At 41.9% G+C, this 27,158-nt stretch overlaps 1 protein-coding gene and 1 long non-coding RNA gene across 2 annotated transcripts in view; both read left to right on the top strand.

The window, feature by feature from the left end:
* GAN (gigaxonin) overlaps positions 1 to 12,474 on the top strand; it is a 32,107-nt gene extending 19,633 nt beyond the window's left edge. The window contains exons 8-11 of the mRNA XM_083370322.1: positions 5,156 to 5,292; positions 5,847 to 5,975; positions 9,098 to 9,207; positions 11,481 to 12,474. Of these exons, the coding sequence (XP_083226448.1) occupies positions 5,156 to 5,292; positions 5,847 to 5,975; positions 9,098 to 9,207; positions 11,481 to 11,671 (567 nt within the window). The 3' untranslated portion in view covers positions 11,672 to 12,474. The remainder of the gene's footprint in view (positions 1 to 5,155; positions 5,293 to 5,846; positions 5,976 to 9,097; positions 9,208 to 11,480) is intronic.
* A 746-nt stretch (positions 12,475 to 13,220) lies between these two features.
* Positions 13,221 to 24,658, top strand: LOC310644972. The gene is made up of 2 exons (XR_014493391.1): positions 13,221 to 19,643; positions 20,010 to 24,658. It is a non-coding gene; the product is annotated as an uncharacterized lncRNA (long non-coding RNA).
* The last annotated feature ends 2,500 nt before the right edge of the window (positions 24,659 to 27,158 follow it).

Raw genomic sequence — 27,158 nt, 5'->3', positions numbered from 1 at the left:
CCACAGCTTCTGCAAGCAGTACACTATCTAATAAGATACAAGAAGGAAAAGGGAACAGGGAATAAAGGAAAATTCAGGACTGATTGAGGAATGTTATAAGTCAGTTATAAAGTTTCCCAGAGTTGTGAGTTGGCTGTCCTCACAATTAAATATGATGTTGTTGTTAGATGCGAAGTCGTGTCCGGCCCATCGCGACCCCGTGGACAACGTTCCTCCAGGCCTTCCTGTCCTCTACCATCTTCTGGAGTCCATTTAATAATTAAATATATAAATCCCTAAAGTTGTCTTGCTACAACTTTGCTCCAGGGACTAGCCGTACCAACTGGGTTTTGGTCTCTCAGTCAGCTCCTTGAATAGAGGAACCTGTGGCCATCTAGATGTTATCGGACTTTGATACCAACACATCCCAGCCATAACTACAAATAATTCAAAGATTTTGAGAACAGTTCTCCAGTTCGTGTTTTCAAAGGGCTGCAGGTTCTCAATTCCTGATAGGGCAGAGGCCCCCAACCTTTTGGGCACCAGGGACCGGTTCCGTGGAGAGAGGTTTTTCTGTGGACGGGAGGGTGCGTGGTTTTGTGTGCTGCTTGGCATCTCGCGGATGGGGTTTTTACTTGTGCGGACCAGTTGCTGGCATGCCACGGCCCGGTACTGGTCCACAGATCAGAGGTTGGAGACTCCTGTGATAGGGCACTTCTCATTCACGTGTCTGAGAAATCCCGGACCTTTTTCCTGACTTGATACTGCAAAATTGTGCATATTGGTATCAGGCAATGGGCTGAGAATAACTAGTGACCTTTCTTAGTAATCCTTTCAACTAGCTGGTTGGTCAAGATAAAATTGTGTGTCAAGTCAGTGTTGAGTCCTCCTGTTGACTTCATGGACTGGGTCCCTGTCATTTTCTGGGAAGATTTCAGAAGCGTTTTGTTGATGCAGCCGCTGCAGCTGCCAATAGGTTTTGCATCGCATATTAATATTGTAAAAGGATGTTTTGGCGGTTGATTGTCATGTTGAAAAAAGTGAAATAGTTTAGTTTAGTTTAGTTTTATTGGATTTTTATACCGCCCTTCTCCCGAAGGACTCAGGGCGGTGAACAGGGCATATAATAAAAATACAAAAGTACAAAAGTTAAAAAAGAATTAAATTAATGCCCAAAATAAAACAATAGGAATATACAAATAATTAAAACCCTAAATTGACTCCCCATCAGGCCAGGCCAGCTTGTTCAAATAGGTGGGTCTTTAACCCGCGCCGGAAGGAGCGGAGATCCGGTGCCATCCGGAGCTCAACCGGCAGTTGATTCCACAGAGCCGGGGCGCCCACAGAGAAGGCCCTCCCCCTGGGGGCCACCAGCCGGCATTCTCTGACCGGAGGCACCCTGAGGAGGCCCTCTCTGTGGGAACGCACAGGGCGGAGGGGAGTTGACGCCGGTAGCAGGTGGTCCCCGAGGTATTCCGGACCCATGCCATGTAAGGACTTAAAAACCATCACTAAGACCTTGAACCTCACCCGGAAGACAACTGGTAACCAATGCAGCTCGCGGAGCAAAGGTGTAACATGGGAGTACCGGGAAACTCCCAAGACAACTCTCGCGGCCGCATTCTGTACCAGTTGGAGCCTCCGAGTGGTCTTCAAGGGAAGCCCCATGTAGAGAGCATTGCAATAGTCAAGACGAGAGGTCACGAGCGCATGAGTGACCGTACACAGGGCATCCCGGTCTAGATAGGGCCGCAACTGACGCACCAGGCGAACCTGAGCGAAAGCCCCCCTAGTCACAGCTACTATATGATCTTCTAAGGTAAGCCGTGAATCTAGGAGGACTCCCAAGTTGCGCGCCCTATCCACGGGGGGTAAAGACTCACCCCCCCATAAAAAGCGATGGAACATTTTGAATGTCCCGGGATGCCGGAATGTACAGCCATTCAGTCTTGTCAGGGTTGAGTTGAAGTCTGTTCCTCCCCATCCAGACCCGAGCCGCCTCCAGGCAACGGGACATCACAGCGAGGGCATCACTGGGGTGGCTTGGGGTCGAAATAAAAAGTTGGGTATCATCAGCATATTGATGATACCCAACTCCAAAACCACGAATGATCTCACCCAGCGGTTTCATGTAGATGTTGAACAGGAGAGGCGAGAGAACCGACCCCTGAGGAACTCCACAAACGAGAGACCTAGGGGCCGATCTCTGCCCCCCTGCCAACACCGACTGCGAACTGGGACCACCGAAGAACCGTGCCTCCCACTCCCAATCCCCTGAGACGCCGCAGCAGGATACCATGGTCGATGGTATCGAAAGCCGCTGAGAGGTCTAATAGGACTAGGACAGAGGAACATCCCCTATCCCGGGCCCTCCAGAGATCATTCACCAGAGCGACCAATGCCGTCTCCGTGCTGTACCCGGGCCTGAAACCCGATTGGTACCCGATTGAAATAGAGACTGGGGCCAGATCTTCAAGCTTCAGCAAATGGGCCTTTTGAGTGATTTATGCCATTATTTGTTTCGAGATGGCTACCCTAAGCCCAGCCAGGGAAATGATTTTAGCGTTTGCCCTATTTTCCCTACAGATCTGCTCCTATCATCTCAGTAGCCATGTGAGTTTTTATAAACATCTTTTGAAAAGCTAGTAGTAGCTTCATGTGGAAGATCTCGCCCAGCCAGTTAGGAAAACAAAAACAAGAAGAGGCTCCTTTTGTTCACTTCATGTTGTTCTTCCCTGTTCCTCAGCCTCCAAACAGGATCGATGTGCATCTCAGAAAAATTTCTAAAAAGCCAGCGAAGGTTCTCAGTCATGCAAGTAGACCTGTCTGGAAGTTGAGTCACGGCAACTGGACTTCTTTTCCTTTTGATTTGAAACGTTTCGCTGGTTATCCAAGGAGCTTCTTCAGCGAAGATTGAACTGAAGAAGCTACTTGGATAAGCAAAGAAACATTTCAAACCAAAAGGAAAAGAGAGCCAGTTGCCGTGACTCAATTCCTGAACTACTTTTAAAAAACCATTGAAAGCAATGAAACCAAAGAAGAGTGGAGGTTCTTAAAAACGGCCTCAGAACTATCAATTGCACTGAAAAAATCAACTTGAAAGCTCCTTTGGTGGTTCTAGAGCAGGGGTCTTCAAACTTGGCCTTTTTATGACTTGTGGACTTCAACTCCCAGAATTCCTCAGCCAGGCACGCTGGGAATTCTAGGAGTTGAAGTCCACAAGTCATAAAAGGGACATAGTTCCCTCACGCTGGCTGAGAAATTCTGGGAGTTGAAGTCCACAAGTCATAAAAGGGACATAGTTCCCTCACGCTGGCTGAGGAATTCTGAGAGTTGAACTCCACAAGTCATAAAAGGGACATAGTTCCCTCACGCTGGCTGAGGAATTCTGGGAGTTGAAGTCCACAAGTCATAAAAGGGACATAGTTCCCTCACGCTGGCTGAGGAATTCTGGGAGTTGAAGTCCACAAGTCATAAAAGGGACATAGTTCCCTCACGCTGGCTGAGGAATTCTGAGAGTTGAACTCCACAAGTCATAAAAGGGACATAGTTCCCTCACGCTGGCTGAGGAATTCTGGGAGTTGAAGTCCACAAGTCATAAAAGGGACATAGTTCCCTCACGCTGGCTGAGGAATTCTGGGAGTTGAAGTCCACAAGTCATAAAAGGGACATAGTTCCCTCACGCTGGCTGAGGAATTCTGGGAGTTGAAGTCCACAAGTCATAAAAGGGTCATAGTTCCCTCACGCTTGCTGAGGAATTCTGGGAGTTGAAGTCCACAAGTCATGAAAGGGCCCAGTTTGAAGACCCCTGTTCTAGAAGAATTCTTACAAGTTGATACCGAGATGGGATTCCCAGAGCCTAGGCAGGCAGGCACAATCTAATATAAAAATAACAAAAGCTTTAAATAATGTGGGGGGAAATAATATGCAAGGGCTGCCTTCCAAAACGTAGTCAGGCCAAGTCAGGAATTTTGAATAAATCAGTGTCCCCGTTAGGATTCCTGTCTAGTTGTGCCTTTTACCTGCTTCCTCCTGCAAAACTTTAAAACTTTATGTTGGCAACCCGCTTTGAAGATCTTTTGAGGCAGCATTTTTGAGGTCTGGCAACTCAAGGGACTTGGGTTGTTTTCTTTCCATATAAAAGGGTCTTATTAGTCAAAAGCAAGACGTTGAATAGTTCTGGAAAGCTGAGTGAAGCCTGTTGAAAGTATAATTAAAGAACTTGATGCTGAGCTGGACCACGTCTTGCTGACTGTGACAGGCTCCACAGATTTTTACCATCTCTTCAAATATACAAATTTTGGTCTCTTATCAATTCTGTATGACATTTAATAAAATACTGTGGGAGAAAGAAGTAATAGATAAAGGACCTTTTTAATTGGCTGCTTGTCTCAAGCTACACTGTTTAAATAATTCTGGCAATTCTACCTTTAGGAGGAAACACCTGCTTATTTCTTTTATCAAAGCAACACCTGTCTGTTGCTTTCATGTATCTAAAGCAGAAATATTTCCTCAACTTCTCCTGCAGGTTTGACAGTTGGTTTATGGCCTCTTTTTTTTTTCTTCCTGCAGTCTGCCAACTTGGCTACAAGGAGGCCTCAGAGTCAGATACAATCAATCAAAAGATTGAGGGTGTTCAAAATATTTTTAAAAAAAGGTTTTTAGCTAAGGAATAAAATTCTGGTCGTCATCTAACATGGTTGCGTTCTTTATGTTGATCCCAACAGAAATTTGTCTCTCCTCTTTCCCCTTCCTCTTTCTTTTTTTTTCCACGGTATGAGAAGGTAAAATCTTTTGTGAATCAAAATACACTAGAGCTGATATAACCGATTAAACTCTTTCCAGACAATTCAGAAAGAAAAATAATGCTTAAAACATTACACAGAAAAGCTAAATTTCAGTAGAGCCGTCCTCCTGGAGTTTCCTTCCTGTGTTCCAAGTAGCGATCCAGATTTTAAAGCACTCATCTTACGAGCTCTTTTTATTTATTTATTTATTTTTGAATTGTATCAGGAATGGGATCTTTTAACCACCTGTCGATTAATGCAGGAGGGGACTTCCCTTTTCTCTTTTAAAAGTTCATTACTGTTGTGTTACTGCCTTTCGTTGGGTCACTGTGGCGGATTGGCTCACACCCTGCTCTGTGTAACAGATGTTTTGCCTTCTCATTGTTAAGATCGGTTGCTACGCAGCTATGAAAAAGAAGATCTATGCGATGGGAGGTGGTTCCTACGGAAAGCTTTTTGAGTCCGTGGAATGTTATGACCCGAGGACTCAGCAGTGGACGGCCATCTGCCCACTGAAAGAAAGGAGGTTAGTAAGTTATTAAGATTTACTGCCCAGGTTACTACATAACAGCCATAAAAAAAAGAATGGTTAACCAGTTTAGTGAGTTTGTATAGACTAAAATCCTTTGGGAGATGGTCAGCTGTAAAAATGTAGCAAACAAAAGTTAGACGCTGCTGAACTAGCATCCCCGAAAGCAAAGGATTCTTACTCGTCAGACTTTGCCTTCGCCGTGCAGGAGAATAAGAGGCAGGAATAGCAAGGCAGCAGCTTATGCTAAGGCAGGGGTAGGCAACCTTAGCTCTTTGATGACTCGTGGACTTCAACTCCCAGAATTCCTGAGCCAGCCACGCTGAGGGGAAAAGGAGAGGTTTCCAAGCTGAGCTGTGCTGGCTCAGGAATTCTGGGAGTTGAAGTCCACGAGTCATGAAAGAGCCAAGGTGGCCTTACCCCCGTGCTAAGGAAATGTTCCCACCAAACCCTGGATGAGGTTGGGTGAAATCGCCAAGACAACATGGGAAGGGGCTAGTAACATGAGTGCTGAGCTAATGTACATGCTTACGTGTCTCATCTTTTTTCAGGTTTGGGGCCGTGGCGTGTGGCGTGGCTTCAGAGCTCTACGTCTTTGGCGGAGTAAGAAGCCGTGATGATAACCAAACCAGCGAGATGGTGACGTGCAAATCTGAATTCTACCACGATGAATTCAAAAGGTAACTCTTTGCCATGCAACACAGTCTCTTCAACGCTGTAAAGGGTTGGCGGTTGCCTTGTTTGGTCCTTGGCAACTTCACCGAAGGAGAGCAATTTTTAAAAGAGCTGAACCTGGGGAATTATCAGTTGTTCTCCCTCTAGCCAATAAAGTCGCTTTTGATTGATTATCTCTGCAGATAATCCTTCTCAGACTTGTCACTTGGTTTCTTCAGTTGGCTTCAGATCTGGGTCTTTGGCGGGGGAAGCAAATAATTGCTAAAGCCCTTTCCCTTCAAAGGAAATGCATCTTGCGGCATTAGAACATTTGAGTGCAGCCTGCCCTCGTAGAAAGAAAGTGGCAGGAGTATTAATATATATACTCTAGCCAGCTTGATTTTTGAATCTTGAATCTACAATGATTTATAAATTGAATCTACAATGATTTATAAATTGCATGGCTTCCAATCCTTACTTTTATAAGGTTGCGTAAAACTTTCACTAGCTTCCCAGAGCATGTTAAGTGCAAGCAAAGCATCCTTCGTTGAAGCATCAATCAATCAAATCTTTGTTCGGCTGTAGACCAGCATGTGGAATACAGAAATCACAGTTAATTAAAATGAAATATAAAAGAAAAGTAATGTGCAGATAGAGAGTTGAAGACAGACAGACAGACAGACACACACACACACACACACACACAGGTGGGATTCAGCCGGTTCGCACCACTTCGGCAGAACCGGTAGCTAATTTTTTGTTGCCCAGGCCCAGAATGGACTTCTGGAAGCGGCATCCGTGCAGAGAACCGGTGGTTCCCCTATTTGAATCCCACCACTGGATGGATGGACGCTCTAAACTAAGAGGGATTAAAGTTAATCCTACAGCATCAAGTGCAGGATATTGAGGAATACATGACTGTAGACAGAGCGTATGAACCATGAAACCTGCTGCAACCTTTGGAAAGCTCATACACCTCCTTGAACGGTGTTCCTCCTTGTCTGAGAATGCAAGGGCAAGCCTTCTTCTGTGTAAACCAGGTTAAGAAGCAAATCCCGCTGGGATTCCTGGAATGCCACTACATTATTGTAAGAACAATGTTCTTCAAACTTGGCTGCTCTGTGGATTTCAACTCCAGAATCCAAGAGCTCTTCTGAATTCTTTGCACAACCCTAGTAGGTTATACATAATAATAATAACAACAACAATAACAGTTGGAAGGGACCTTGGAGGTCATCTAGTCCAGGCAAGAAACCCTATACCATTTCAGGCTGTCCAGTGCCTTCTTAATACCTGACATGATAATATTGAATATAGGAGAAGTAGCACTATAATAATGTCATTTAAGCTTTTTTTGTGTGCTCTGGGCATGTTTGTGGTCATTACAGTACAGGTAGTCCTCGACTTACAACTGTTTGCTTGGTGACTTTTTAAAGTTACAGTGACGCTGACAAGAGTGACTTATGACCGTTTCTCCCACTTAAAACCAATGCAGCAACTCCATGGTCCAGATGAGCAACTGACTCACATTTATGACAGTCGTAGTGTCCCAGGGCCACGAGATTCCCCCCTTTTGCGCCCTTCTGACAGTCGGCAGCGTCAGTGGGGAAGGCAGATTCAGGTAACAACCGTGTCACCAGCTTAACAACGGTGGCAAGGAAGGTCGTAAAATGGGGCACTTAACAAAGGTCTCACTTAACCACAGAAATGTTGAGGTCAGTTGTGGCCGTTAAGTCGAGGGCTTCCTGTATCTGCAATGCAATATGTCTTATTGCTATCAGCCAGAAGAGGGTGCTCTGGTACTGCAAAAGAAGCTGTGAGGATTTCAGGAAATGGCTACTAGCTTATGAGAAGGGATCTCCTGTTGATTACCATGGATTGCTCAGTCAACTTTTGTGTTGTTGTAATTCTTGTGCTATTCTGTACAGGAGTTGAATTCCAAACTTTTTTTTTTGGATGTGTAACTCCTTAACCCTGCACCATTACTATACCTTCTCTGGTTCTCAAATTGGAATATTGAAGAATTGATGCAGGATACTTTGCTGCCTGAAATTGGGGGAGTAGGGACTTGTACCCCTTGCAAATTTCCACCCTTCAGGGCTGAGATATTCAGGTCGAGACCAGGTATTTACCCAGAGGTGACAGACAGTGCCAGGAGGATGGCTTCCCGTAAAATATATAGCAGCAACCAATATTAATTTTCAACCATCTGATAATGATCTAAAATCTCTGCCTGAAGGGGTGAGGCCATCCTGTCTCATGACTGGATGAATGTTCTCTTCTTCCAAAGAACCTTGTTCAGGCTCCGCAGATACAGCTAGTCCTCAACTTACAGTCATTCGTTTAGCGACCATTCAGAGTTGAAATTCGTGAAGATCGAAATTCGGACGCTTGGCATGTATGACGGTTGCACTGTCCTATGATTACCATTCCCAGCCAGCTTCTGACAAGCAAAGTCGGTGGAGGTGGGGAAGAAGCTTAATAATAGCATGGTTCACTTACCAACTGTGCCCAAAAGGTCATAAAATGGGGCAAAACTCACACAACTGCCTCGCTTAGCACCGATAATTTTGGACTCAAATGTGGATCGTAAGTCGAGGTAAGAAAACAATGAAAGCAAAGAAAGTGATGAAGACAAATGCAAAACAATCTTGTATTGAACCGCCTTTTATGCTGCTGCTGCTGCTGCTTAGCTTGGTCCAGCCCTGTTTATTGTACCTGACGGTGATTCTTTGAGATTCAAGCTAGAAATATTTTCCAGAGATGCTTCCTGAAATATTTTGATCAGGAGGGACAGGAAGTCGAATGTCAAACCCTCTGTACGAGAATTTGCACTCTGTCACTGATTCACCCAGCGTATTAAATAAAGCGTGAAATGCAGCAAAACAGGAAGTACGTAAATCTATTTCTGGTGCTTTCGTCTGCAAATTCTATAAAAGCCGCATCCACTTGTTGCTGTCTTGCCTGCAACAGAGGATTCTGAGAATATTTGAGAAAAAATTGAGAAAGTTTTCCAGCAGATCATCACCTCGGTGTGAAGTATAGCATCGGTTTTAAAATCCTTCAAAAGGATTTTAGGGCACCCCGTGAGCAATTTGCAAATAGATTCATTCTTTTTTAAGTCTTCCTTTGCTGCCTCTCTCTGCAGATGGATCTATCTGAGTGATCAGAATTTATGCATCCCAGCCAGTTCCTCATTTGTGTATGGAGCTGTGCCTATCGGGGCCAGCATATATGTGATCGGGGATCTGGATACAGGTCAGTGGCCAAACCGGTAACACGGTGGTTGTATTTTTAATCATACATCGCATTGCTACAAGTTAGGCTACTCAAGCAAGAACAAAATGTTAAAATTCAGAATTAAAAGGCCGGGGTGGGCTTTCAAGGACCTTCACATCTTATAGTTTAGCTGGATGCGTGAAATACGATTAGTTTCTTGTTTAAAAATGTAAATTTCTCTTCTGTAATCAAGCTGCAAGTTTATCCTCAGTCACAAGTAGGCCATTACTACACCAACTACTCCAGTTAAGTGTCTTTTGGAAAGCTACACTGATTTATAGGTGCTGCCCTTAATCACCATGTTAAATATTCCCCCTTTGTTTCCCATCTTAATATTTCATTTGGTTGTGCCCTTTTTGGTAATACACCAGAGCTGCTTAATCCAGTTGAAAGCAATATGATTTGGGTTATCAAAAAACTAAACCAAACCGCTAAGACAGGGGTCTTCAAACTCGGCCCTTTTATGACTCGTGGACTTCAACTCCCAGAATTTCTCAGCCAGCGTGCCTGGCTGAGGAATTCTGGGACTTGAAGTCCACGAGTCATAAAAGGGCCGAGTTTGAAGATCTTTGCAGAGAAGGATCCACGACAGTCTTACAGCCACGAAAGATTTTACTTGAGCATCGTTCGGGAAGGAGACAAGCAGGACAAATTCATTTGTACCGATTATAGAAGCTGGACACTGGCCTTTGCTTTGTTTTTTTTCATGCTCGTTATCATTGGTGGTCCATACCAATTTGCATTCTCAGAACAGATGTTTCTGCCAATGTATAATGGCTTCTGGCATTCTCTACCAGGTTGGCACAGATTGCTAACAGACTCTTAAAAATCAGAGTGTCCCTTCAGGATCATTAGAAATTATGCCATCGAACGGCGCCTCGTAGTCTTCCATTACTAACCGTGCAGCTGGCGTCTTCCCAAAGAAACTGGTTCAAATGCCTCAATACCAGCCACTTTGCAAGAGGCAAAGCAATTCACGTCTTATTCCTTAATTATTCTCCAACCCTTTACAACAAACAGTTTAAAAGCAGATACAGATACCAGGATAACAGAGTTGGAAGGGACCCTGGAGGTCTTCTAGTCCATTCCCTGCTCGAGCAAGAGATCCTATACTATTAATATTCTTGGGATGTGAACTATTCACTTGGTAGGAGTTCTTTTCGACTTACTTTTTATTATTATTAAAGAAAAAAAATTAAAGAAGTGCAAAGGGAAGACAAATACCGACTTGCGATGTTTTTCAGTGCAGTAAAACACAAAAAAAATACAACCTCAGTATTTTGCTTTGACGATATTTTAAGCCAACTCTCCAATAACAAAATCAGCTTTGCTGGCTGAGGAATTATGGGAGTTGAAGTCCACAAGTCTTAAAAGTTGCCAAGGTTGAGGACCCCTGTTCTAATCAGCAAAACGTACAATCAGAATTTTATTTTTTCCCCCCACTTCAAGCAAAAAGTCTAGAAGTTGTTTCCAAGTAGGAACAAAACTAGATAAATCCTTCTCTTTCATTGAAACAGATACAACAATAAGATAATAGGTCATAGGTCATAAATCATAGTTAACCATTAATCATAAGATACAAGTAAATCGTAAATCAATAGGAGAAGATAGGAAAGATGAGAAAAATGCTGATAGCAATACAGCCTACTACATCTTTAGGCCTAAGATAGTGCTGTGGGAATTAAGTGTTCAGCAATCTAAAAGGTGAAAGATTTATACAATCTGAAGAGAAACCAGAGATCTGTGTATGTGGGCCTGATTGGGGTAGATTGCAGGGGTGACATCAAAATATAATTTTATCATATTTGATCTATATCTTAAATTATTGTATTCTATTCCAATTTCATTTTAGACTGTATTTTATCCCAATTTCATTTCATTTCATTTTATTCCAATTTCATTTTAAACTGTATTTTATCTAATTCCATTTTAAGTTGCTTTTATCAAATTTTAGTAATCATTTGTTTCGGGAACGTCACACTTTGGTACGGCCAAGGGCTAATCAATCTATCAGTCAATCAAATAAATAAATAAGCTATGCAAGTTAAAAAAAACAAAACCACAGGGCTGCTTTAAAGCGTTCAGCAGCGTGACTTTCAACTTTATCTACCTCTACGTTTGACTTTTCTAAAAGATGCCAAACGCTTCTGTACTGAATGCCTTGCCGTTGAATTCGGTTTGGCTTTTCGTTTTTTTCAAAGCGGCTTCTTCGAGGCTGTCGACTTTCCCAAACTAACCCTGCCGTTCGATAGGTACCAGCTACGATTACGTTCGAGAATTCCGAAGAAGCACCGGGACGTGGCACCCTACGAAACCTCTCTTCCCATCCTACCTTCGCCACACCGGATGCGCAGCTTTGCGCATAGCCAACTGCAAACTCTTCCGTCTGCAACTCCAACAAGGGTTACTCCTCTCGCTCCGTGCCCGCGTCCCTTCTCCTTGACCGTCCTTCAAGCAGCAGCCGGGAAGAGCGTTAAGAGAAAGTCCATTGTAATGCTATAGCTTTCTATAATGGAGAAGCAAACATCTTGCAGCAGAAATTTAAACAGTATGCTCGGCATTGGTATGATAACCCTTCTAACTTTTCTTTAATTGCTCAAATGCTTACGCCTCGGCCCATTCTTTGGGGCTCGTTGTGGAAAAATGGGAGTCAATGAGCGGTCCAGTTATTTACAGAGGTTAAGCCGCACGGCTGGGGCTGTGCCTTTGCTCCCAACGAAGAATAATAGTGTAAAATAAAAACCTGTGGAAATGGGGCACCAACTGCAGGAGGTCTTTTCACCGAGGGGGACTGGTTGTGAGTAGCAACGTTGTGCTGACCTAGGGCAGCATGGTTGGCACGCGATACACTGAATGAAAATCAAATCTCCCTGCGATGCCAAAAGACACTTTTAGCTCCACTGGGAGGAAAACGGGCAAGTGAACTTTTATTTCACAGCTTACTTTGCAATTTGGAGGCCTCTGCCCGAAAGGACAGAATGACACGTTAAGCCATTGTTCACACTTTTTTTTTATTACTAGGATATATATATATATATTTTAATGGAATGGACTAAACTCTAAACCAAGCCAAGTGTTGTACCGTGAAAGGGAACTAAAATATGATTACATAGATCTTTCATATTTGTGGATCACCTTGCAGCTATTGTGGACCTCAGGAACGGATCTCAAATGATGAGATGGGTGGTGAATTTCAGAAGTGCCATACATTGTTACGAATGGGGCAGATAGCATATATTTGAGGAGCGTGGGGGGGTTCTGGGGTCGGAAGAGCGATAACACAAGGAGAATATTTCCAAACATTATGAATAAAAGATGCTGCAAGTTTCCAGGAGTAAAAAAAAATATTCCTAAACGGTTGTATTACGGATGAAAAGCAGATGATCTTTTTTTTAATCTTGTAAAGCGGGAGAGGGGTCGGTGAAATTATTAATACGTTTCAGACACTTGTCTGGAGAATTATATGGGGATCAAAGGTTGGTGTAAAAATTACCTCTTTCTAAGAAAATTGTGCTGAATATTGTTAATACCATTACAGTGAAGGTTTTATTTTTATTTTCCATTTTATAAGTTTATTTTTTGATCATAAATATTAATATTTAATTAGAATATAGATAATTTGCTAGTGACAATACTGTTTACCTTTCTACTTAAGGATTATTTTATTACGTTGTTAATGAAGCTCTGCAACCTGAAAGCAAAACAAAAAAAAAAGGGGGTCAAACCATTGAAATATTCCATGGTCTTGCTCTGCAGATGCTGGAATGGCATTGTTGCAACATTGTTTTTTGTTGTACATGTGTGCCCAGTAATGCATATTATTGGGCCAGATGTTTACAGCAGGGTCCTTCAAACTTGGCCCTTTTATGACTTGTGAACTTCAACTCCCAGAATTCCTCAGCCAGGCATGCTGGCTGAGGAATTCTGGGAGTTGAAGTCCACAAGTCATAAAAGGGCCAAGTTTGAAGACCCCTGGTTTACAGTAATGTGAATCCAGTGGAATTTTCTGTGGATGTCTTAGAGCACATCTTGGGGTGCCAGATGTTCCTGAAATGCAGTTCCCATCGTCCTTCATGGCAGAAGGTTGGGGTCTCAACACTTGCGGTTTCAGAATGTGAAGGTCCCCGTTCCTCCACATTCTGGAAGAGGAATGTCGACCTCCAGATTGTGGACCTTTCTCCACCTGATCTCAGAAAGTCCATATTTTGACAGGCTGTAATCGGTAGACAACAGTAAGACAACAACATCGAGGGTCAAAATCAAATCCTAAGCCCATTTTAAAGTTTTGTTTCTGTTTCAAGACACGATCTGCTATGCATTCCTTCGTAGGTCTACTCACCAATCTATAACCATTCAAACTGTTGAGGGCTTGTTTTCACATCAGAAGCACATGCTTACCATGCTCTCCATCTGTTAGCTGGATCTTCTTCTTCCTTCAAAAAGTCCATTCATGCAACATTTAGATAAAGGATGCACATTTATGTCCCAGTGGCTGCAAATATTGTTCCAAGTTCTGGGTTTTTGTTGTTGTTTTTTTAACGTCAGAAATACTTTGGGAGGTTTGAGAAGATGCTCCTTGGAGCACTCCATCTTGTAAAGCAGGGGAGTCCAACCTTGGCAACTTTAAGACTCGCACTGGGGAATTCTGGGAGTTGAAGTCCACAACTCTTAAAGTTGCCAAAGTTGGACTCCCCTGTCCTCAAAAGTCTTCTAATAGTTCTTCTCTCTTGTCTTAGTGGAATAGGGGTCTTTTTCTTCCTAGTCCACTATTTCCCCTCCTGACAATCCCCAACCACTTTTCCTGGCAATTTAATGCAAGGGACACTCATCAAGGCCTTCCTTGAGTTGCTTCTGGCTCTATTGATCTAAACCAGGGGTCGGCAACCAGAAAAAGGAAAAGAGCCACTCAGAACCGGTTCCATCACAGAAACAAAAAAGTGGGAGCTGCAAAAAGTGCGCACGCGTGCGTCCACTCACGCGCATGTGCAAAAAACATTTTGCACATGCGCAAAATGGGAGGCACCTGCGCAGCGACGGGTCTCCCCTTTGGAGAGGTGCGCGCCGTCCCTTTTGGAGACCTGCCGCGTTCGTCAAACATGGACGAACGCGGCAGCTGTGCAAACGGGACGGCGGTGGTTTGGGAGAGGTGCGCGCACACCTCCGCCCTTCGGAAAGGTGCGCGCACACCTCTCGGAACGGGCGATGCCACTCTCCATTTGGAGAGGTGTGCGTGCACCACTGCCCGTTCGAAGAGGTGTGCGCTCACCGGGCGACTGGGAGCCGCAGGAGACGGCTCAAAGAGCCACATGCGGCTCCGGAGCCGCAGGTTGCCGACCCGTGATCTAAACAATTGAAGTAAACAATACCCCAATCAAAGATCTGCCAAACAAGCTAACAGTAAACAGCCCAACCAAAGAACCTCTTTAAGATCACCCTCACCAACACTTGACAGGTCAAGCCACCAGAATATAATTTGAGAGGGACCCCCATTCCCTGCTAGCACTGATGATGTTACTTAGTTGGGTCGTGAAACATCTGCAAGAAAACAACCAAGCTCAGAGAGCATCAAGGATCCCTCATTTCAACCCTGAGCTACAAATATTCTCTTTTATCCCTTGGTCTTTTAATATCCAAAACCTAGAGAACAATCCCATTTCTTCATTCATTGTCTTTTCTTGGGATTCCCTCCAGTGTGATTCCATTCCAACAGGAGCAAAATAAGAATAATGGATTGGAAAGCGTAAAATAAATAAGAAAAGGAGAAGCATTTGTCACCTGAAATGGGCTGAATGTTGGTGATCACCCGTACGGTGTTCTGTCTCTCCTTTTTATTGGCAGTTCCTCGTTTTTGAATGGGAAGTGTGTGTTTTCAAGTCGGCGGTTTCTAAGTTTTGCTTTTGTTTTTATTATCTCCTCTCCATTGGAAGTCCTCAGCAAAAGCACATTGATTCCTTTGACTGAAAACTCTCTTTATCTTCTTACGTGCACTCTCCTAATTCTTGGTAGTGATTGTTGCCTAGGTGTACCTATAAAATGCTAGACCACCATCTTCAGAAGCAAGACTCCGTACTTTTGAACTGAATGATGTTAGGAAGGATCTTTGCTTGGTTTCCTTGAGAATCAAAGGGCTTGGAGTTAATTTCATTTCAAAATATTAAAGACGAAGTTCCTTGCTAACCAAACGGGTATAGTAAGGAGATATGCAATTACGGTGTTGTTGTTGTTTTTCCCTTTCGTTTTCTCTAAAAGCCAGCTTTTGAGTTTTTTGCACGGAAGGTAATTTACAATGCTTCAGCTGCAGTGACATCACTTAATAATAGCATTGCATTAAGGGGTATAGCGGGCTGATTGGGCAATTAAAATATGACTGATAGTTGCTTACAAGAGTAAATGGCATCCCAAAACAAATTAAATTGGTACCTTTCTAGGAACTAAGAAGCTTTTCATAAAGGAAATTCTGTCGGACAAATACGTTCAGTTAATATGATTCATTTGCTGACTTTGGCTTAAGATTTTCATTCATAAAGATTGTGCCGTGATTCAACATGATTCCCATCAGCCCGTAGAATATTTTCCTGACTTGAGGTCTTGATGCCAAACTAGACACCAAGCCAGTCAATCTTGCATCTTAAAATCAAGTTGCTGCTGCTTCGCTTATATATAGCAGGGTTTCATGATGAAGGAAGAGATTTCCCCTCTCAAAAAAAAAAAATCGGTCCTGAATCTGCGTTTCTGCTGGGGAGAAGGTAATTCAAGAAGAAAAACAGGAAGGTTTTCCCTCCCAATACTATTTTATACATGTTTGCTGTGTTTAGTTTTACTCTTTAAAAGTCCTGGGGTGGGGGTGGGGGGTTTGGTTCTTTTTTTAAAAAAAAAAAGTTCCATTGTGTTTAGCTCAGAATGTTATTCCCATATCCTGAAATTTTTCAAGTAGTCATATGCCTAGGCTGCCGCTAATAGCATGGACAGCAGCTGTTCATATATATTTTTTTCAGAGTGTATTGTGATTCACCTATTTTACAACACAAGTCACAACGATTTGTCAGCCTTTGGCAAATTGCATTTTAGAGTTTTGAAAGATCAACAAACAGGGCATGCTGAAATTGGCTCTGAATGTCTGGTTTACGATAGTCAAACATTCATTTTGTTTTTAAAAAAACAAGTATGAACGGTGGTGGAAAAAGACACTCCATTCCTCATATTATCTGTGTCTTAGCTCTGAAATTATTAAAACACCCTCCAAAGATGCAAATGTGAAGATTTGCTTGTGTAATGTATCTTCTCTCTTCCATAGTTACCTCAATAGTTTTCAAAATCACAGAGCTGATGTTTGTCCCAAGCAATGCACTACAAAAGCTTGCAGTGAGTGCCAACTTTTTTGCTGTTCTTTTTCAATACAGGTGCTGCTAAACTCATCAATTAAAGTGCAGGGATATTACGGTAATGAGGTCTACCGTAAAAACTGTTTAAATGACAACTGTGCAAGTTCTTCTCATTTGTCTTAATTTTGTCCAAATGGCCTTGGACAACCTCTCTGCAATGGGCAGTTCTGTCCCTTTGCTATAATAGTGCCATCCTTGGAAATGAATAATGAGTCCTGTTCCTTTTTATTTCAACAGACTCTAGGGCAGGGGTCTTCAAACTTGGCCCTTTTATGACTTGCGGGCTTCAACTCTCAGAATGCCTGGCTGAGGAGTTCTGGGAGTTGAAGTCCACAAGTCATAAAAGGGCCAGGTTTGAAGACCCCTGCTCTAGGGCAAGCCAACGGCATAGGGCTTAGAAAAGATTGCATCCACACATGCACTAGAACTGCCTCTCTCCAGGGCAGAACCATCATACTTGGTAATGAGTAATTGGCTGGCCCGGTTCTTAGGAATTGTATGTAGTTCCTATTACAAATGGTGGCAGAGAGCAACATCTCAGAATGCCAGCTTACAATGTTGCTTATTGTATTAATCTATTTTATTCGATTAATAGATGGTTCCATCTCAGGCTGAGAAACTCTTTAGCCCTAGGTGGCCCTAAGGAGAACAGAGTTGTTGATCAGAGATGCACTTGGTACGGTACAACCTGCGTGTATCTTTTTATTAGTTTTCCTTTCTCCGTTTTCAGCAGACCTGGAGAGCATTGTGGCTAAGTTTGGAAAACTGCATTTTTCTGATCTTTCTGCAGTATTCTTTGAATGGACTTGCAACAGTATTCACCTCTCTACCTGTGTAAGGGTAGTTTTAAAGCCCCACCCGTTGACCCACAACTGAGAAGATTTCCCTTGAGTTTGTCTGTCATTCCGGTTTAAAAATCTGGATTTTTCAAATTCTCTTCTCATTTATTAAGGTCACGAGCATATTTTATTGTATTCTGAATACGAAACTGACAAAACCAACCGAATGTTGCTGTTTTTCCTCTTCGTTTTTTTTCCTGAATGATTCTAGTATCCATCAGTTAATTGTTTATTCCCAATTCAGCACCTTGAGCTCTTCATAATTTCAGCTCAGTTAAACAGTCTATGACAGGGGTCTTCAAACTTGGCCCTTTTATGACTTGTGGACTTCAACTCCCAGAATTCCTCAGCCAGCAAAGCTGGCTGAGGAATTCTGGGAGTTGAAGTCCACAAGTCATAAAAGGGCCAAGTTTGAGGACCCCTGGTCTATGAGCTACCAAGTTCTGCCCCTGCAGAATAAGGTGGTAGGGCATGTTTGAAATTTCTTGGAGGTTAAGTTTTTTGGTTATAAGTCTTGTCATTTACTGTCTGATAAAATAAGTACTGAACCTGTTAGAATTAACTAAACCACCCAAGTGCCTAACATGATGAGTAGAAAAGTTTCCCCAGGTCAATGGAGATAAAAGAGCTGAATATAAAGCAGATAAATTAAATGTATTAGAAATTATCTTTAATCGTTAAAGCCCATATTTATCATTGCCATCTGCTGCCTATTGGGTTAGAGAGAATTGTCTACCAACTAATGAAATGCAGTAAAAAGTCTGGGGAAAAAAATGTAGGAAAACAAGAAATGCGACTATTGACTATTATTTTAATTTGTCCCGGGTCAGCTGGATGCTAATTCTATCCTGCAGTTTTTAGCGTATAACCCTTTTAGAGAAAGAAAATTTCACATTAAATGATCAGTTGATTTGAAACTGATTATAAATATAAAATATAGCTTCAGTTTTTATGTTCTCGCTAAAGGTTCACAGCTCGCTCTAAAGATGTGTTTGCTTTTAAGTAGTTACAAGCTATAAGCGATAATAGTTACCGGTCTACCACTTGTAATATTACTAATGTTGTGGTAACTATGCTGTAAGCCTGAGGCTATAGCTGGAACCAAAATGGAAAGTCGTGTTCCAAAGACAATGTCAATCTTGATAAAACCAGTTCTCTGCAGAATTTAAATTCTCTACCAAGTTCGAAGGACCTCATTAGTCACGAAAGTAACTTTTAGCAAACTACCGCAAGGGTTTGGTCTCAGCTGTAACAATGTAAATGACCCATGAGGGTGTTTTTTTTTCTTTTCTTGAATTTGTACAGTTAACTATGGCAAAAAAAGGGGAAAAATAGCATGCTGATTAAAGAGGAAATTTATAGCTTTTGCTTTTCAGGACAAGAATAATAATCAGCATGGATGCAATGCTAAACTTTGCTGGCTGTATTTAGTATAATTAGTCAAGGTTTTTTTTCTACTTGACACCAAGAGCCCTGATCTTTTATTCTTAATGGTGCTGGGTTTTTTTTACATATTAAATTTTGTCCATTCGGTTTGAAAATATTAACTGTAGGTTGTTTGAATATTAACACTTACTAGCCAGTTACCGGATTGCTTCTCCTTCTGTGTTTTAGTTGAAGTGGCATGGCCAGCAGTTAAGGATTCTAAAAGTTAACACGGAATTTATATTTTATTTTGACTTCTTTAATCCTCTTTGTGGTATCCACATTTCATCAGCTGGCACTTTGGGGGGGGCGGGTTGTGTGTGGGGGTTTTCCTTTTTCAACCCTGTAATTTGCTTGCTGTCTTAGCGTCACTTGTTAAAAAAGCAAAATTGGATCCTAGTTTCCATCACTCATAAATTCCTGGGTTGGTTGTTTTGTGTTTTTTTTGTTTCCAAAGCAATGGTTTATGGACTATTATCACAAATACTGGTTTATTCCATAGGAGAATGTTTGCTCTTGTGTTTGTCACTACCCATGAAAGCATGGGTGCCCTGTTTGTTATAAATTCATTGTTGGAAAATGTGATTCAACAATGGGAAAAAAAGAAAGTATTGTTACTAGTCTGGGGTGTAGTTCTATGCGCACACATTGTTCTTTAAATTGGCATCTGTATATGTATAATTTTTGTCTGTGGTGGGGCTTTAATTGTTGTTTCCTATTTTCTAGAGGGAGGTTCCCTTCCCCCCTTTTTTTTCTTCTTTTCTATAAGGTAAAGGTAAAGGTTCCCCCGCACATGCGTGCTAGTCGTTTCCAACTCTAGGGGCCAGTGCTCATCTCCGTTTCATAGCCAAAGAGCCAGCGTTTGTCCGAGGACGTCTCCGTGGTCATGTGGCCGGCATGACTAGACACCAAAGGCGCACGGAACGCTGTTACCTTACCACCGGAGTGGTCCCTATTTATCTACTTGCATTTTTATGTGCTTTTGAACTGCTAGGTTGGCAGAAGCTGGGACGAGTAACAGGCGCTCACTCTGTTAGGCGGCACTCGGGATTCGACCCACCAAACTGCCGACCTTCTGATCGACAAGCTCAGTGTCCTAACCCACTGAGCCACTGCGTCCCTTCTTCTTTTCTAGGTTACACTTATTTTGCTTACTTTCCACTCTCAACCTTTTTTGTATATGACAATTTGTTTTTATAGCTTTTTATATAGCGATTATACAGCTACATTGCTTACAGTATTTATGATTCCACAGACTACTTTTTTTGAAAAAAGAAGAAGATGAAGAAATATTGGTGATGATGTTTCTGACATTTAGTTTTGTTAATGCATAAAGATATGGCTATTCTCTCTTGGGAAGCTGCTTGGTAAATTTAGACACTCCTTTGAATTCAAAGAGGGACGCGGTGGCTCAGTGGGTTAGGACGCTGAGCTTCTCGATCAGAAGGTCGGCAGTTTGGCGGGTCGAATCCTGAGTGCCGCGTAGCAGAGTGAGCGCCTGCTACTCGTCCCAGCTTCTGCCAACCTAGCAGTTCGAAAGCACGTAAAAATGCAAGTAGAAAAATAGGGACCACTCCGGTGGGAAGGTAACAGCTTTCCGTGCGTCTTTGGCATCTAGTCATGCCGGCCACGTGACCACAGAGACGTCCTCGGACAAGCACTGGCTCTTCGGCTTTGAAACGGAGATGAGCACCGGCCCCTAGAGTCGGAAACGACTAGCACGTGTGTGCGGGGGAACCTTTACCTTTTTACCTTTGAATTCAAAATGCCTGTCTTTGGATTATTCCAATACGGTGGGTAACACTCCCAACACAAACGATGTGGTACCAGTCACAGTAGACAGCACACAAAGCTAGGTTTATAGTTTAATCGGAGAACAAACCCACTTTGCTCCTTCGTACAGGGCTTGTTTAAGCCAGCTTGTCAAGTGCACGTCAAGGCCTAGCAAGAAAGAAGTGCAAAGGGAAGACAAATACCGACTTGCCATGTTTTTCAGTGCAGTAAAATACAAGCACAAAAAAAATACAACCTCAGTATTTTTGCTTTGACAACATTTTAAGCCAATTCTCCAATAACAAAATCAGCTTTGCTGGCTGAGGAATTCTGGGAGTTGAAGTCCACAAGTCTGCCAAGTTTGAAGACCCTTTGCTCTATGCATAGACGAAAGCAGTCAGTGGTGCTCGCCTTGTTCAATTTATTTCTTGCTGCTTATTGTCAAACTCCAGCACCTGATCAAAAGACCCAATCTTCAAAGGGAGTTAATTTTTATTCATTTAGTTAGGCCAGAGGTCTCCCAATTTGGCAACTTTAAGACTTGTGGATTTCATTTCCCAGAAACAAGTCTTAAAGTTGGCAGGTTTGGAGACTCCTGATTTAAGCCATCATGACCTAAAAGGGTTAAAACTAGGGGGGAAAAGAGACAGGCTAGCCTTTTTCTGTGTACAGCTTGCTTGCTCCATAAATTTGGGGTCAGTCTTCCATGCTGTTGGTCATGTTAACTGGTTTTTCCACATAGCAACGGTGAAATTCACCTTCCTTGTGATCTCCGTTCTTTCTTATATTAAAAACTGCACCTGGAGAAATGTGTATGCATCTCTGGTTTGTCCAAATAAATGGGGTGGTGGTGGTGGTTTGCTGCTTTTAACTAGATTGTGTCGATAACTGCTTTTAATGGGGCTCAAATGCACCTGATGTGAATTGTGCTCACAGCCATCTTTAGGAAGTGGGTTGTTGTTTTTTTTAATTAAAGGTGAAATGAATTCAGGGCTAGACTTTAAGCATTCTGTTGACTTGTTGAGGTGTGGGCCAGGCCAGAAGGTGTAATTAGACGTTTCTTATACTTCCCAACATAACCACAGTGTTTATTAATAGAATCACAAGTATATTTAAGGAAACATGCAATTTTTATACTTTCTCCAAGGGGCCTTTCTGCTGGAAGCACAGAGTTATCGATGAGCGTGGCGTAGCAGTGTGATTTCAGAGGATTTTGTACTACACCATTTATATGTGTGTTTTTCAGAAAATAATGATGCTCTTTGGCACTAGACCCATGCAGGTATAATGGGCAAAAAAGAAGAAGGAAACACAACTATTTTCCAGTGCTATATGCTTTGCCTGGATCTCTGCATGTTAGGGTCAAGCCCTTCACTCATCATTAATAGCATCAGGCTTCTAGCATAAGATGTTTTTCCCATTGGGAAAGAGAGATTCATAGCCTTAGCAATCTACAAAAGAAAACAATCGTTACTCTTCGGTCTCTGACTCATCTTCGTGGGAATCTAGACTTTCCACCCATTGGAAGTTTTACAGTTGAACTGAATTTCAGAAGACTTATTTCTCTTGTTTGTATAGTAGTGGTAATAATAGTAGTAGATGTTGTTCTGATTGTTATCTTAATGGTTAACACGAAATATCCAGAATCATTAATATGGGAATCAGAAATAGTACACCAGGTGTTAAAAAAAATACCACATATACTGTACATATCATCTGTTAATTTGTGCACAATTTAAGTGAGTTTGTGAATTCTACTAGGTACTGAAATTGGAAGCCAGATAATCAGAACATAGGAATCAGATTCAAATGTGATTTAAAACACACAGTGCAAATTTACCTTAAATTACTTACGCAGTGCCATGAGAGAGTTCACAGTGCTAAGACCTGTAGATTGCCAATAATAATAATAATAATAATAATAATAATAATAATAATAATAATAATAATAATAATAATAATAATACCACCCTTGTATTCACAGTCTTCTGTAAAACATACAGAACATGGTAAGTTGTACTAGACCTCCAAAATTGCTTTTGCATTATAAACTCGGTCAGCTGGATTTGTTCAGATGTCATATTTTACCTTAAGAGAGCTCAGCATGTACTGTTTTGTCATTTGGGGGGGATTAATTTTTATGTACTTCTTTTACGTGGTGAGGGTACTCCGAGTCAGTTGGAATCAGGCTGCATCCAAAATCAAATAAATGAAACCAACTGATCTGTCTCCCTCCTTTTAAGCCCATTTATAACACCAAACAGATATCGCCAAAACATCAATCCAAGCTAACTCCTAACCATGTCAGCAGGAAATTGTGTTACTTGAAGCAAATCCTGAGGTGAAAGGTATGATATGTCTATTTCGAATCTATCCATGCTTTCCTAAGATTCAGGTTGAAGCTTTCCCCAAATTTTCCAATCTTTCATTTTTAAATTAAAGATGCCCAAGTGTTGGACTTGGGAAACATCTGTAGACGAAAACGTGTGAAAATAACATTTCATCAAACCCGTTGGTAGAACGCGGCAATGTTGTTTCCTTCCCTTTTCCTACTTGTTTATCCTTTGCACTTTAAGTGTCAATCCGTGCTATTGTTGTACATTTGTGTGTTTTTTTTCGCCCATTCCTAGAGTATTTCCCACGTAGGCGGCTGTTCTCCACTCCCAATCCCCCATGTGTTTTTTGTGATTTTTTTGTGTTACAGAAACACAGGTCTCTTTGACTCCCGTTTATGGCATCTGAACAAATCAATACTTGGATGTGTAGTATACTTGTTTTTCTGTGTCCTAGCTTTAAGGGATCCCGAATCTCTTCCTAGTTTGCATAGATTTTGATTTTAAGAACGGTTAAGGAGCTTGTTTGAATGCCATGCATGCTAACTTCTGTGCTTGTATTTGAAGGGAAAAAAATGCAATTTGAGTAGCACTTTGTGATGGACGAATGAAAACTGGGCTTTGCAATAAAACAAGTGATATTAATATGTATGAAGTTGTGTTCTCAGTGCTATTTGCATTTCTTTTCCAAGTGTTTAATAGTGGATGTTAATTTAAAATGGGGGGGGAACTCTGAGAAATCACCTTGAACTTTTATTTATTCATTGGGCAAGCAACGGCTAGGGTCAGGTAGCCTCTATGGACATGTACAAGGTAATAAATCTAAGGGCTGTCAATTGCATGATTGACAGCACAGAGGAAATCGCCTAATACCATCTTTCAACTTCACAGTAAAGAGTAAAGATAGACTCTCCTCAGCCACATATATGCTTTCTTTCATTTCACTTAAAAAAACACAAAGCTGCGAAACAAATACGGTAGATAAGCGAATTGGTCCAAGAATTTGGAGTTAGAAATTTCGTACATTAACCACTCCAAAGATATGAGCCTGTCTTCACTCATAGAAGATCATAGAACTCTTGTGTCCAAATTGGCCTGTTCAAACTGTCGGATCACACTCAGTTTATGTGACTTTATAATGCTTTAGAATAATTTCTCACGCCTTAAGCCTGCCTGTCTGTTTTTTCGTGGAAAAGTTTGCGTATGGGCAGTTTTAACAACTCTGTTCTTTTCTCATTGGTGTCCTTTTGAAGTTTACATGTTACAAAACGGAGTACAAAAATGGTTCTTGGATTAAGTAGTACTTTGTTTACATGTTCGATATAATGTTGGGTACGTAAAAGGGTATTTGTGTATGTTTTAATTTAAAGCACATGGATTGTGCTCTACGGGCTTTGTGGCCACAGTGCAAGCTGTGGCAAAATACTGTATTAAGGATAAGTGAAAGTCTGTTAGCTTTTTTTTAATGTAGTTTGAATTGCCCGGGTTTTATAAAACGTAAGAAAAAATGTTGTATTTTGGTCTGAAATGTGTGCTGTAATTTTACTTTGCTGTATGTACTGGAGGTTTCTTGAAAACTTGAACTCTTTTATAGAAGGATGCAGACCAAAACTGAACTGTCTTACAGATGGTTAATGAACTAACCAAATAAACACTGTATGGTTGCATACATATGCCATCTCTGGCATGAAAGCTTTTCCTACATTTATTTGCTAATAAAAGGGTGACATGGAAACTAAATAGGGAGTGGAGATAAATGAGATGTTTGCAAGAGCCTGCCCGATTGTGACCATAAGCAACAGGAGTAATTGAGTATAGAGATAACCACCATTTCTGTTGTTAAAGGTCAATTCAGTATTCTCCAAGTGGTGGTTTAGATCTCAGAAGAGTAACGTGCTTCTCAATTTCCTAAGGCCTAATCAACTCCTGGTTCATATCACATGCTGTGCCAACAAAGGAGAATGTATGTAGCCCAGGGTTGAAATGAGGGTTTTTTGGTGCTCTCTGAGTTGCTTCCTTGCAGACATTTCATTACCCAATGAAATATCCCCTAGCAGTGATGATGTTACCTAATTTGGGTAATGAAACGTCTGCAAGAAAATAACCAAGCTCAGAGAGCACCAAGGATCCCTTATATGTTATGCCTTAACCTCTAACGTTTATTTCCTTCTGAGTTAACTGTCTTGTATGAACTCAAGTCACCATAGTTATGCAACAGTGGTTGCCTATGCCACTATTAAACAAAATATACCAAATGCAGTGTGTAAACTCAATCCCGATTGGTACTACTGAATGAAACTTTCATGGAGCAAAGGCAGGCAGGCCTGGACATGATATATATAATGCTTAGATCCTATACATGTAGTCCTTTGCCTTACAACCATTTTATTTAATGACCATCTGAAGCTACAACAGCCCTGAAAAAAATGATGTATGACTGTTTTCACACTTAACGACCATTGCAGCCTCCCCATGGTCACGTGATCAGAATTTGGATGCTTGGCAACTGGCATGCACTTATGACGGTTGTGGTGACATGGGATCATCTGATCCCCTTTTGCAATCTGACAAGCAAAGTCAACGGAGAAGCCAGATTCTCTTAAGAACCATGTTACTAATTCACTTAACAGTGTCAAGAAAATCATAAAATGGGGCAAAAACTGACTTAACAACTGTCTCGCTTCACAACAGAAATTTTGGACTCAATTGTCATAAGTCATGGACTACTCATACATTAATTGTATCTTTTAAAAAAAAAACAATCCTGCAATCGGTTTGACAGCCCTAGTTCAAATTCTTAACACAAGCTTTTTCACAAGTGGAGGAGATGGAAAAAAAAACATTCTGCATCTACGAAAGGGCAAAGGATTATTGCAAGGTAAGGGCAAATTTTATTTTTATCTGCTTGGATACACATTATCAGAAGGAATGACTGAATTGTGAATACACTTTTAAGAAAAGGGTAAGATTCTGGCACTAACTCTTGGGAGAGAGGACTAGGAACTGGCTTTTCCCCAACTCTGAAATCCTTACTGTTGCAACATCCTTGCTCTAGAGTCTAGTTCAAAAAAGGACAGATTTTAGCAGAACAAAATCTCTAGTTTGGAAGTTTCTCCATGTTTTTCTCTCTCTCTCAAACACATACATTTTTCCTTTGAAAATGTCCGTGTCTCATTCAGCTCTAAGTGGATGGTGGGGGAATGGAAGGATTTACATTCTTTGCAGACAGAAGTCCAGTCAAAGAACTGGAAGGAGTGATCCGCGAGGTTGGGCAGCTTGAACAAAGAAAGACAAGCCGTTTGTGTGCAAGAGGTATAGAGGAAGGAGGTAGGTTACCAAAGATGGTCTCCATTTGAAAATTTAGGAGCATGTGGAATTTCACCAAGGAATTTCAGAGCTTTTCATCGAAAGCACAGCCGAGGATGTCAACCTTGTGGACTTTAACTCTCCTTCAAAATGTGCAGTACGGGGTTTACCCCACAATTAACTCTCCAAAATGTTGCCTTGTGTGTCTCGTGCATGGCCAGCTGTTTCCCAGAATCCAGAGGAGGAGGAGGAGGACAATAAAACCCCAAAGGTGATCTTTCCCCATAGCATCCTTTTCCAGAGGACAGAGCCATCCTGCTTTTCCTGCAGCTTCTATAAATGACAGCAAAAGCTATTTTTAAGCCTGGGGCAGGGGCTGCAAATGCCAAGGGTGGCTCCTTTGAAATGCTAAATCCCCTTCGGGGAGAGGATTGGGGTCGCTGAGAGTGCAGCTGGAGCTGAACGTGCTCTGTATGCCAGAGATGATGCCTTTCTTTCACGTGGCTGAAGAAGGCTCAGATCCCCCTCCGTCTGTCCTCAGATAACTTCGGCACATCTCTCTCATTCACATCAAAAGCTGCTGGCTTTATTTCTTCCCATGCATTGAATTCATTCATGTTATTTCTTGACTTCTCTCAAAGGGAAGACATGGCAGGAGAAGAACTGCTGTGTTCATTGATGGTAGCTCAATCTGAGAAGGGGGGGGGGCTTTCCTGAAGGACAGGACATCCCCTCTTGACAGATAAGTCATAGAAGATCACTTAGTTGTCTTCAGTCACCACCTAGCCTTCAACCCAAACTATCTCACTATACATTTTGGGAATAATTGGAAGGCGATAGGAATATTTTGTATGAGGTCTTGAACTCCAGGA

This window comes from Vipera ursinii (assembly GCF_947247035.1).
Source record: "Vipera ursinii genome assembly, chromosome: 10".
NCBI lineage: Eukaryota > Metazoa > Chordata > Lepidosauria > Squamata > Viperidae > Vipera > Vipera ursinii.
This window is presented reverse-complemented; position numbering and strand designations above follow the sequence as displayed.